This window comes from Patella vulgata, chromosome 4 (assembly GCF_932274485.2).
Source record: "Patella vulgata chromosome 4, xgPatVulg1.2, whole genome shotgun sequence".
NCBI lineage: Eukaryota > Metazoa > Mollusca > Gastropoda > Patellidae > Patella > Patella vulgata.
Genome location: NC_065882.2, coordinates 64,075,407 through 64,087,802, shown reverse-complemented (window position 1 = coordinate 64,087,802; position 12,396 = coordinate 64,075,407). Strand labels below are relative to the sequence as shown.

The 12,396-nt window shown below is 37.5% G+C and overlaps 1 protein-coding gene across 1 annotated transcript in view; it reads left to right on the top strand.

Moving 5' to 3' along the window:
* Window positions 1–12,396, top strand: part of LOC126818763 (cys-loop ligand-gated ion channel) — a 40,860-nt gene that overhangs the window by 7,221 nt on the left and 21,243 nt on the right. The window contains exon 2 of the mRNA XM_050546315.2: window positions 11,873–12,044. Within this exon, the coding sequence (XP_050402272.1) occupies window positions 11,874–12,044 (171 nt within the window). The 5' untranslated portion in view covers window position 11,873. The remainder of the gene's footprint in view (window positions 1–11,872; window positions 12,045–12,396) is intronic.

Here is a 12,396-nt window from a genome sequence, read left to right as displayed (position 1 = left end):
GTTGCCGTTACTGAATGATACGAGAGCATCGCTATCGCTGCAATATACGTCCACATTCCTGCTTTGATTCATATGGTACTTTTTAAAATAAAAGGCTAGGCGTTGGATTTGTTTTGCCAAATTTACAGACCTAATTTAACAAAACGTCAGTGTGACACAGCCCCTGGGGGTCGAGACATGCACCAAAATAAATGGTTGCTATTCTTACGGTATAAGGAATAAATATGTTCCAAGATGATCCATTCATATTCAGAATTCCAGCCTATAGACAAAAAACGCTAAAATTGGGCGTGGCTCTGCCCCTGGGAGTTGAATATGGACCAATATAAATGGACACAACCCTATGATGGATCATACTGAATTGGATCCAAATATGTTAATAATTGCAACCTGTAGATTATTTACAGACCAAATATGAACAGAACGTGGGTGTGGCACCGCCCGGTGGGGGTGGGGGCATGTACCATGTAACAAAATCAATAGTAACCGTCCTTGGGCCAAGCGGGCGGACCATGTACCAAAATCAATAGTTGCCGTACTTGGGGTATAAGGAATAAGTAGGCTATACTAAATTCCAAGATAATCCATTCACAACTGTGACCTTTAGACGCTAAACACAAAAACTGGGCATGGCCGCCTTTAGACTATAAGGAATACATATGCCAAATTTGAAGTTGAGTCATTCATAATTGTGGCCAGTATACGATAAACACAAAAATTGGGCGTGGCTCTGTCCCTAGGAATCGGGGCATGCACTAAAATCAGTAGTTGCTATCTTTAGGCTATAAGGAATAGTTATATCAAGTTCCAAGACGAATTGTGGCCGTAGGCAACACGCACACACACACACACACACACACAAAGGAAAATGGGTGTGGCTCAGCAAAAACAATAGGTTCATCCTTAAGGTATAAGGAATAGGTATACAAAGTTTCAAAAGGATCAGTAAGGAATTGCGGCCTATAGACGACAAAAGACACACACAAAAATTGGGCGTGGCTCTGTCCCAGGGGGTCGGGTATCCACCAAACAAAATAAAGTCATCCTTGGGGTATAAGGAATAAGTATACCAAGTTTGAAGAAAATCCAGTAAGAATTGCGCCCTGTAGGCGACACAAAGACACACGAAAAGAAAATGGGAAATGGGCGTGGCTCTGCCCCTGGGGGTTGGGCATGTACCCCAAACGATAGGGATGTTCCTTAGGGTACAAAGAATGTGTATGCAAGATTATAAGTTAAGAAATGTGGCCTGTAGACGACAAACAAACAAATACTAGAAATGGGCGTGGCTCTGCCCCTGGGGGTCGGGCATGCACCAAAAACAATAGGGATCTTCCTTGGGGTATAAGGAATAAGTATACCAAGTTTGAAGAAAATCCAGTAAGAATTGCGCCCTGTAGGCGACACAAAGACACACGAAAAGAAAATGGGCGTGGCTCTGCCCCTGGGGGTTGGGCATGCACCCCAAACGATAGGGATGTTCCTTAGGGTACAAAAAATGTGTATGCAAAGTTTCAAGATTATTAGTTAAGAAATGTGGCCTGTAGACGACAAACAAACAAATACTAGAAATGGGCGTGGCTCTGCCCCGGGGGGTCGGGCATGCACCAAAAACAATAGGGATCTTCCTTGGGGTATAAGGAATAAGTATACCAAGTTTGAAGAAAATCCATGAAGAATTGCGCCCTGTAGGCGAACCACAGACACACACACACACACACACACACACACACACACACATACATACATACACACACACACACACACAGACAGGGGCGACGGCATAATACGTTCACATTATGAATGTGGACGTATAAAAATGAACGAGAAGGAGAAGAATAATTAAAAAAGAAAGAAGATTTTCACATACGGACCCATGTGATAACAACCGAGAATTTGTTGATCTCGCCTGGAAAAACTTCGTACTCCAAGACCGAGCGGAATCAGGGGGGAGGGTTAATTAATAGCCGAGTGGTTATGTGCGTGCGTCTGTATCATTGTCATTATTATTATATCAGAAACTTTAAAGTCTGTCATTGATGCCATTGATGGCGTGGTTTCGAATCCCCGGTTTTAGGTGACAAGGGGTAGGGTCGCCTGTCCAACCCCGTGGGTTTTCTCCGGGTCCTCAGGTTTCCTCCCAAGCGAATTATTGAAATAAAATTGAACCATGTGTTGATCCCCATTTCTCTCTCCCCCGAGGGGAATCTTTCAGCCGTATTCCAGGGTCAGATCACAATATTAAGGCCATTTGCAGATTTCGTTAAGGAAGGTCACGAGATGTAAACAGTAGGGCACCTGGATGTTGCCGAGGATTGTGGGCAGGGGCGTAAATGCCAAAATAGAAAAAAATATCCCAAATTTTATGTATTTGCGTGAATCCGTGCACCTAAATGACATACGTCACGTTACTCACCCAAAACTTTAGTATAAAAAAAACCTTGTCAACTTATGTTTGAAAAAATGTTTTTACCCCGGGGAGAAAAATAGTCGGTCTCAAAATCAGCGCAAAACCTTTCCCCATATCCCAAAGTCCATAAATGGCATTTCAGAGACCAAGTAAGACAAAGTCCCCTCAAGCCCAGTCCCAAAAAACTAAAAGCCCAGTTCCATAATCTATTGTTTTCGCGTCTCCGCGCTCAATTCTATGGTGTCATTATTCCTCAACTGCTCAGTCTTATACAATCTCATCACTATCATATTCACAGTTACAGTGAATCGCCCAGTTAGCAGTACCACTAGTGAGTGGGGCGACAGACTGTAGAATTGTTATTTCTACTCTCACAAAACAGGCGAAATTGACGTAGGGGCCTCAAAATTCTGTCCCATTTCTTATCCTATCGTTAAAGAATTTGATCCCATTTGTCATGCCATTGACTATAATTTTTCAGGCCCAGTCCCCCAAAATTAAAAGGTCAGTTACATATTTGTAATTTTTTCGCGCCTGCGTCAATAGATTCCATTATGGCATCATTTTCCACTCCTCTGTGGACTTATATACTGCCCCAGCACTGTCATATTCACGGTTATAGTGAACTGTCCAGTAGTACCGCTAGTGCGTGGGTCGTGGGTCGTCAGACTGTACATATGTTCTGACAACTCTGGCAAATCAGGCGGAATTGACCGGGGCAGATTTCGAGATTCTGTCCCATTGACTCCTATTTCTGGTTCTCTTGTTCACAAGAATTTGCTCCTAGCAATGACCTCAAGTGCCAGGATATTGGTTCAATTTTTAAAATATTCTCAGGTTGCTCAGTGTTATAGCCACTGCCCCTAATGTTCACATAAATTTAATTACAAAATCAATAACAATCATCATTTATGTCAACTTGAATAAAGCTGCTTTCCGACGAGATAACGATCGGCGAATACTATTGGCAATACGATCTATGTTCTACCGGGACGCCCAGTGTTATAGCCAGTATTTTCTTGACATTCAGTGTGGGTGGGATTTGCAACCGCCCCACCCCACCCCTATTCCCAGATTCCAGATCAGCTACTGGCCCCTAGAAAACTATCATCATGGTGCTCAGCCCCTGACTGCGTAATATTAGGGACATGTGCTTCAGTCGGTCGCATGTTTGCTAAACACCCCCCACGAAATCTTTATGCATGCCCCTGATTGTGGGTTAGGGTTAAGGCTAGGTATTGGGGCGTGGTTAGGGTTAGCGCTATTTACAACTCGTCATCTTAACGAAATCTGCAGGTGGCCTTAATATTGAGATCTAACCCGTATTCCACCACAGCACCCGGATTCGAAATAAAGTTAGCAAACATATTCTTAGCGCCATTAGATTATACTCTTCAAAAAAAGTAGGGGATATTGAAATGCAAATACATATGCAGGTTGTGATATGATGAATAGTCATGGACACTTGACATGCTTTGAGAGTATGTTCACGGATGAAGAACTTATCGCCCCAACAGAACCACTGAGTTGAATGTGCGACACACAATAGCGCCGTACACGTGGGAGGGGTTCATTGTCAAATTTGACACTTCAAGGAAGGGTTGATGAAAACTGCCGCTTGATGGTTTATCCTATCCATGTTTGCTTTCCTATCGATTCTTGCATAAGATTTACTGTTTAGCGTATCTTTGCTTTAGTGTGTTACGTTTAATTTGATCGGGAGATGACGCCGTCAGATAAGCCGCCCATATGAACTATTTATGTTCATGTGTAGGCAATTGGCCTATTATATTAAAGATACATTAGTTAAGAGTTTTATAAAGAGTTGACCATTCTTTCTATAATAATTCAAAAATAGATGATAAAAAAAGAAAATGTTGAAAATTTCAGTCAAATTACTTTGTTCTGAACGGAATTGTCACTGTTAGAAGTTTGGACTAGAAATAGGCATCAATTGTGTCTTCACCGTCTATGAGAATTGGCGATCATTTGATTGACAAACAATAACTCCACCCACATATTCTCGATTATCAAGTAACATGCTCATTGCTCAATGGCTATGGTAGCCTCGCTTGGCAGGCTTTTCATCACCAGTTTCCGATTTTGACATCTGCGAGTAACGGTAAACGTTAGCTTGGTCCGCCATTTATTGATTTAATTTTAAATGGACGAGGCTGTTTAAATCCAAACTGTATCCAAGCCATCCATGGGTCTACAGAGTTGATTTTAAGCTTGTCGTGTAAATAAAGGGCTAATTAATAATTTCTATAACATCTGAAGCCTAAATAAAGACTTGCAATAGGCAGATTTAGCTCTTGCATAAAGTATGTTTAACATACACTGGTTACCTCTAATAAAACAGCAGTGCATTTACGCAGTTTTGTATTGTTTCTGAATATCCCCTACATTTTTTGAAGAGTATATATATATATATATATATATATCACGAAAATAATTGTTACCTCTATATTAAAAAATAACATTTTAAGTCATATTAAAAGAGCTAACTCGCTAATATTTGGGACCTAGAAATTGACACAAATGGGACGTAACGCATATAATAATATGATATAAATGTATATAAACTGATTAACATTCAATCCTTTCTGTTTTTACTGTAATTTCTAATCAGTTGTGTTCCTCGAAATACGCCAGAAGTCCCAATCGAATGGCAATCTCTAGCGTCTGGTTATTCGAGTCTGCACCGATAGTATTTATTGCGCATGCTCTCCAGATAAGAATATGGCGTCACCGTTTGACATGACTTGTGGAATATGTCTTCGAGTCCCTTGTTACAGATGGCACTGAAACGCATTGTGATACACGATTCGTGTACCAATTGGTAAAAGGTTTATTTGATCTTAGATATTGGATATCAGTAGTCCATCTTTCCCTAGTAAGATCACAACATCAATACTGATTTAAATAGACAAATAATTCGTGTTTTCAATGTCAAAGACTTTGGATGATACTGAGTTAGAGACTTAGCTATTTAATGCAAAGTATTATAATAGAAGCAAAAATATTGCCGTAAACATAGTAAAATATCACACCCTATGCTAACTGGGCACGCAGAAAATGGTACGTCCACTTTGCATCAAAAAGTATTCAAATCATGCAGCTTTGGTGGCATTTTGAGATATATTACCTTAAACATAATAAAATATAGCGGAATCGGGTTAAGGTAGGTTCACTGAGCACAGATTAACTTCTAAACTAGCTTTGGTGGCTCGAAGATCTTTATTTCACCAAATCGAGATGCATAAAGTATGAACATGCCAAATTTCATTAACTTATTATGTTGACTTATCGAGTTATAATATCGCAAACTTCCCGGATTCGAGGCGAGGTTCATGGGTTTAATAAACAAAGGGTACGCACACGCTGCATCAAAAAGCACCCAAACCAGCTTTGGTGGAAAAATGTTTTTATTTCACAGAATCGAGGGTTGAATAAACTACTAGACTGCTAAATTCCCAAAGCCTCATATGTTGCATTTTCGAGATATATATTACCTTAAACATATTAAAAATGTACTGGAATTTTGCAGTCTAGAAGTTTATTCATCCCTTGCATTAATACATGCATGTCTTAATATGTGTTTTTATTGGCGCTAGGAATATGTTTGCTAACTTCATTTCGAATCCAGGCGCTGGAATACGGGCATCAGATTCCAGTGTAGGCGGTCGACATTTATGATACTGAAATTCACGAAAATGTTGGTTTAAATCTTTTTAAATAAAAAACTGGTTTGGCTCCACTCGTCAATAACAAAACTCACAAACACACAAAACAACACGTACAATCTATTCTAATATATATATTAGGCTATAGAAATGAAATGAAATGAAATATGGTTTTATGGCACATCAGCTCCAACCGGGCTATATTGCGCCAAACATATGGTGGTTCTTTCGTATCACAGTAGGCTATAGGTGAGAACAGGATATTTGGACATGATTGCGGGTACACCCCTTGCAATTGGGAACGTCTGTTCCTACATCGCTATGACTATGAAATTTAATACATCTGTCCTTTATAATTCAATTTACGCACACAATTTAGAATTACCAAATATTAAATTATTTATTGTCTATTTATTCATAATATATTAGTCATGTTATTAAATTTAGAAAAGACACAAAATAATTAATTTAAAAAATGAGTGCCCATATATAATGCGCGATATTGGATAATAAACAGCTATTATTGATTGTTCCCCAGTATATAATATATTCATAATGTCAAGCTATTAATGTGTTGGCTTGACTGATAAATGTATAGTGATGTATTACAATTCAGAGATTAAACCAATTAGATCAATACCATTAGGCAGCAGCCAGTTCTCATCAAATATTTATCATTAACTTTATCAAATATATTTTTGTCACCCTGCATGTTAATGTCGATAGAGTTTGAACCAGCAAGAGTAAGATCAACGCGATAACGGATGCGTGTAATAAATTGTGTAAACGTTTTAAAAGAGTACCCCACCAGCTTATTCGAAATTTCTCAGATATCCTTCTTTATATAGGCCTACTCTTAAAAAAAGGTGGGGGATATTGAAATGCAAATACCTATGCAGGTTGTGATATGATAAATAGTTATGGACACTTGACATGCTTTTAGAGTATGTTCACTCCTCAAATACATATCATGTACATTTATCAATGTTAATAACTGCCATGATTAAATATGGTTATTGTCCAGAATCATTTTGTTTGTCAACTATTACATCCATACCTAAAAATCGTAGACACTCCTTGAATAGCTCAAGTAACTACAGTGGAATATCACTGAGTGCCGGACAACAAAACCAAATGGAAGGAAGAATGGTCCAGGCCTTACTCACCAACAAGCCCCAAGGAAGAGTTGCACCGCCCTGCCATTCAACCGAACAAACGACCTAAATATATATATTTATATATATATATACTATGTCTAAATGTCTGTCTCTGTCCAAATGTTCGTCCACATTCATGTCTGTTTTGTTACAAATTCGTCTGTTTTGTAAACGTCCACTGGCACCTTTTTATTCTCTGCACCTGTTATACCATGTCTCCATCTGTTATCTATTGTCTTCTGTACATATATATAAAAACCTAATTATCCTCTTTTTCACTAATCACATTGTAAATTATTGCACCTTGTATACATAACATGTTTTTGTCTGCGATATCACCTCGGTGGAATCGGACGTAAAATACAACTAACAAACAACAATATCACTGAGTAGTATTATAGGTAAATTAATTGATTTGATATTATTAGATAGTTATCCTCATATATTTAACTCCTCGCAATTACAATATGGTTTTAAGAGTGAACACTCGACCACTCATTGTACCTTTGTATTGAATGAAACTATTAAGTATTATCATAACCGGAAGTCTGACGTATTTGTTGGTCTGCTTGATGCCAGTCAGGCATTTGATCGGTTGAACTACATAAAGCTGTTTCGATTATTATTACGAAAAATATATGTTGTGTAATTGCTAGATTTCTCTTACATTTGTATATTAATCAAAAAATAAGGACCAGATGGGGTAATTTCACAGATGAACCATTCTCTGTTTCGAATGGAGTGAAACAGGGCGAGGTTCTATCTCCCATATTATTTTGTTTATATCTAGATGAGTTATTAGTGCGGCTGAAAAAAAGTAAATTTGGTTGTCACATTGGACATGTTTATATAGGAGCCCTGGCATATACAGATGACGTCACCTTAATTAAGCCAACAAGAAAGGCCCTGCAAGAATTACTTAACATTGCAGAGTCTTACTCTAATGAATACGATGTCAAATTTAACCCCGAAAAAAGTAAGCTTCTTATATTTATACATAATAATAAACCCGGTACTAGTACTTGTCCAATTAAGTTTGGTGATAAAATTATTAATATCTCCACATTTAGGTAATCCAGTCTTTAGTGATCAAACCAAAAATAATATAGACAACTGTATAAATAATTTTATTGTAAGATTCAATGTAACTTCAAATGTATTAAAGTGTGTCTCGCCATGGATTATGTATAAACTATTTAAAACTTTTTGTATGCCATTATATGGATGTCAACTGTGGAACCAAACTAACAAATCTACTGAGAAATTTTACTGTGCCTTCGCAAAAGTGTAAGACGCATATTTAACATTCCATATAGAACTCATAATGTCCTATTACATTTGATTTGTAATGATCTACCTATTGATGCCCAAATTCATAAACGGTTTGTAAAATTTATTGTATCTGTTTTAAACAGTAAAAACAAATGCACCCACATATGTGAACTACTTGCACTAAATGGTAGTCTATCAAATGCAAGTGATAATATTAATAATATTTGTGATAAACATGAAATGTGTAAGAATGTCTTCTGTTCAATGACAAAAACTGAAATAATAAGTAGGATGTTAAATGTTGCCACTAACAAATATAAAATTAATGACCTGCAAACTGCTGCCGCTATAAATGACATGTTATTTATGAAACATTCTAATGAAGTCTGTGATAAAGAACAAATAAACGAGATTATAGAGTATTTATGTACAAAATAACTCAATTTAGTTTAATTAAACATAATATGTATTTATGAAACTGCAAATAATTGTAAAATTATTGTAAATTTTATTAGTAGTATCATTATTATCGCATCTGTACTTCTGTATGTATACCTTTGTGTATGAAATAAATATATTATTATTAAATTAAATTATTAAACGGGGATCGTGTTTCAATTCGTTTAAAATCACAACCATCCGACAGTCTAGAGGGCTCGTTAGGGGATTTCCATGTAAATAAATGTCTAATTAATATTTTATATATAAAATTTGAAGTCAAAAGAAATATCTGCAATAGACGCATCTTTAATAGCACGTACGTTTGACTAGGTCAAATCATAGTGCATAATCTATATTAACTTTCAAAACATTGGACGAGAGAGCACAAAATTATTTCACATTTAGAAAATATTGCACTTGCTAGCTTCAAAAATCCCTATATCTACCTTATTGCTGTATTCTGGGGGTATAGCTTAGTCCAACACTAACTACGATAACTCAGAAAATAATTAAATTAATTTGTAGTTTTAATAAACGAGTGTCGAGATAGGTATCGTTATAGTGAGTCGGTGACCAGTAAAGTTACAATACATATAGAACGTATACAAGTATATAAATGCTAAGCTGTGCTATGAAGTCATGAATTTGTTTACTTATTGTCTGGTTGTAACGAGACCCACAGGACACGCCAAGTTTGATCAGTCGAACCCATCAACTAATATGATCGTTGTGTTTCCTTTTTACTTACACGCAAACATGTATTTTACACCGCTCAAACTTCCTGGTTTGGGAGAAATCAAACTTGCCACGTCTCGCGACTGCATAGACAGAACAGACGAAAACTTTGGAGTGTAGGCCTATAGTTAAGGTCTGTCATTGAGTCTAGTAGTGTGGTTTCGATTCCCCACTTGAATGTGCTACATCTCATGATTTTTCGCAGGGCTCCCTGAATTCCTCTTAATGCTAAATCGCCCGGATGTTTAACGTCATTGAACAAGAAATGCGGAATGGCGTATATATAATAAAATATAGGGTTAGTCCGACTACTCCAATCTTGATCATTTGCCTCCGACCTTGATCGCGTTTGCAATTATACAGTAGTAACAGACCCAGGGGAAGGTTGAGGATGAGAAACACCGTCGACCTTCGTTGAACTGGTAACAAACACACGCTAATGGGAGAAACAAATGTAATAATGTCGAGCAGATAATGTCCATTGTGCTTTGCATGAGACTAAAATTTGCATTGTACCGAATAATAATCGCACAGTATTTTCTATTCGTTATATCATGCAGCGCCGAATTAACCAAGGGGCACGGTGGGGTCCAGGCCCCAGCCCCCCCCCCCACACCATATCATGCGGGGGGGGGACTCAGTTACGCAACTATAGCGATACGAGCATGGTCGGCCCGAGGAAGACTACATCTGCTAGTTCCAGTGCTGACCCCAGCCCCACCCCCGTGGCCCTCCATCGGATTTTCAAAGTCCTGGACATTGGGACCCCTTCAATCCATGGTGGACCCGTGTGGCTGTTGACATACTTAAATTCGATGTAATTCGGCGATCCCGGGTTGTACCTTCGACTAGAATCCGCGTTTCTTTTCTTTTTTCTTTTTTTTTGTTTATTTAGCTGGAAAAGTGTATAAAAAAACGCATTAAAATCCTCCCACCATGGACTTTAAAAAAGGCGATAATATCTTTGATTTATCGTAGCCCACGTATCACCAGTTTTCACATTATTTGAGCCTCTTTTATTTCTGGAAGGTTAGCAGTGTAGCAGTTGATAAAGCCTTAAAGTTACAATTTCATATTTTTAAGTTATATTTTTAAAATGTATTAAAATAAAGCCCTAAAATAGATGGTATCTAAAAACAGTCCTACCTTGTTAAAGAATAATCCTATTAATCCTATAATTCACTATTGCCAGTTGAGAAATTGGCAAAAATATCATTTTCAACTTCAAATTCAAATGTTTGAAGATAGCTATTCCATGGTGGGGATTAGGAATACAGGGGAAGTAATTGTGTTATTATTTCCGGTGTGAAGATTTTTAAGTGCGAGAAAGATAACCTATGATCGTATAATAGTGTGTTGACAACCTATTGAGCAAAAGACATAGAAATAATTATGTTTTGACTTTCTTAGAAAATATGAAATTGTAACTTTAAATGAAGAGGGAGATCCATTCAACGACAGTCCCTTCCTTGACAAGATAATGCTACCTCACACTGACCTCAATAAACAATGTGACGTCATGTATTATTTACCCCCTGGCGATATTTGATTCGAGGTGAGGACATAGTGTGCCATTCGATTGTCCCCGCCCCATCCCTAACAAGGACTGCTGTCTAGTCTTTCGGATGAGACGAAAAACCGAGATCCCGTGTATACATTGGAATGCACGTAAAAGATCCCTTGGCAGTTGGAATTCGATATAAGAGTAGGCGATAGTGCCGCTGCCCGGGCAAAATTTCCCTCATAGCACACTGTATGGCGTATGCCCGTCTTCATTAACCCAGTATAGGAGCAGAACAGTAGGACGTTAAACCCCATTTCATTTCATTTCCCTCCACGCAAAAACTGTAAGAGTGACACGATCGCTGCAAGCGGCTACTTACATATCGTGATCATCAATATCGCGATTAATTAAATTCCCACATGCACTTCAATTAGTGGACAGTTTTGATAAACAAGATGACACTTTGGATAATATGGCCAATATTTAGTAATATATTGCTGTGGTTGTTTCATAAAAAAGCCTTTCTCAAATATACAGTACATGTATTATACAGGAGAGGGAGAATGTCAGTTCGGCTATTATATCATGTTAAAACTGATCAATTCCACGGAGAAATAAACCAGTAATACCATTATTAATGTCTTATATATTAATTCTACAAATTTAGCATGAATATTTTGGTGCCACAGTCTTCGTCTGAGTCGGATTACAACGACGATAATAACAATGGAATTTGCGACGCTACCATCCTAGAAGCTAATTTTGTGTTTGTACGTTCGCTTAGCAACCGAATCAGAATGGAACGGACTATAAAATTTCAGACGAGTCCCACAGAAAAGGTAATTATGGTCTCTTTCTATTTTTAAAATATATAATTTCAATAATTTTTTGTAGTAATAATTTATTTAAATTGTATATCTCGAAAACAGAATTTTAACCTATCGATACCCCAAAGACACGTATTTTATTCGCCTTAATAACAGAAACTGTATAGAAAGAGCAGAAACTAAAAAGAACTGACTTGTATCACATCATAGACCAATTTGCATCAGTGAAAGTCAGGAAGGTACAATTGCAGTAATGCCATAATTTGTTAGTTTAAAGATTACGAAACTGACTTGTATTTTGAGCTTGTTTTATGGTAAAGTTATTAAAATAATGGGTGTCAGATATTTAGACAGGACGCAAATC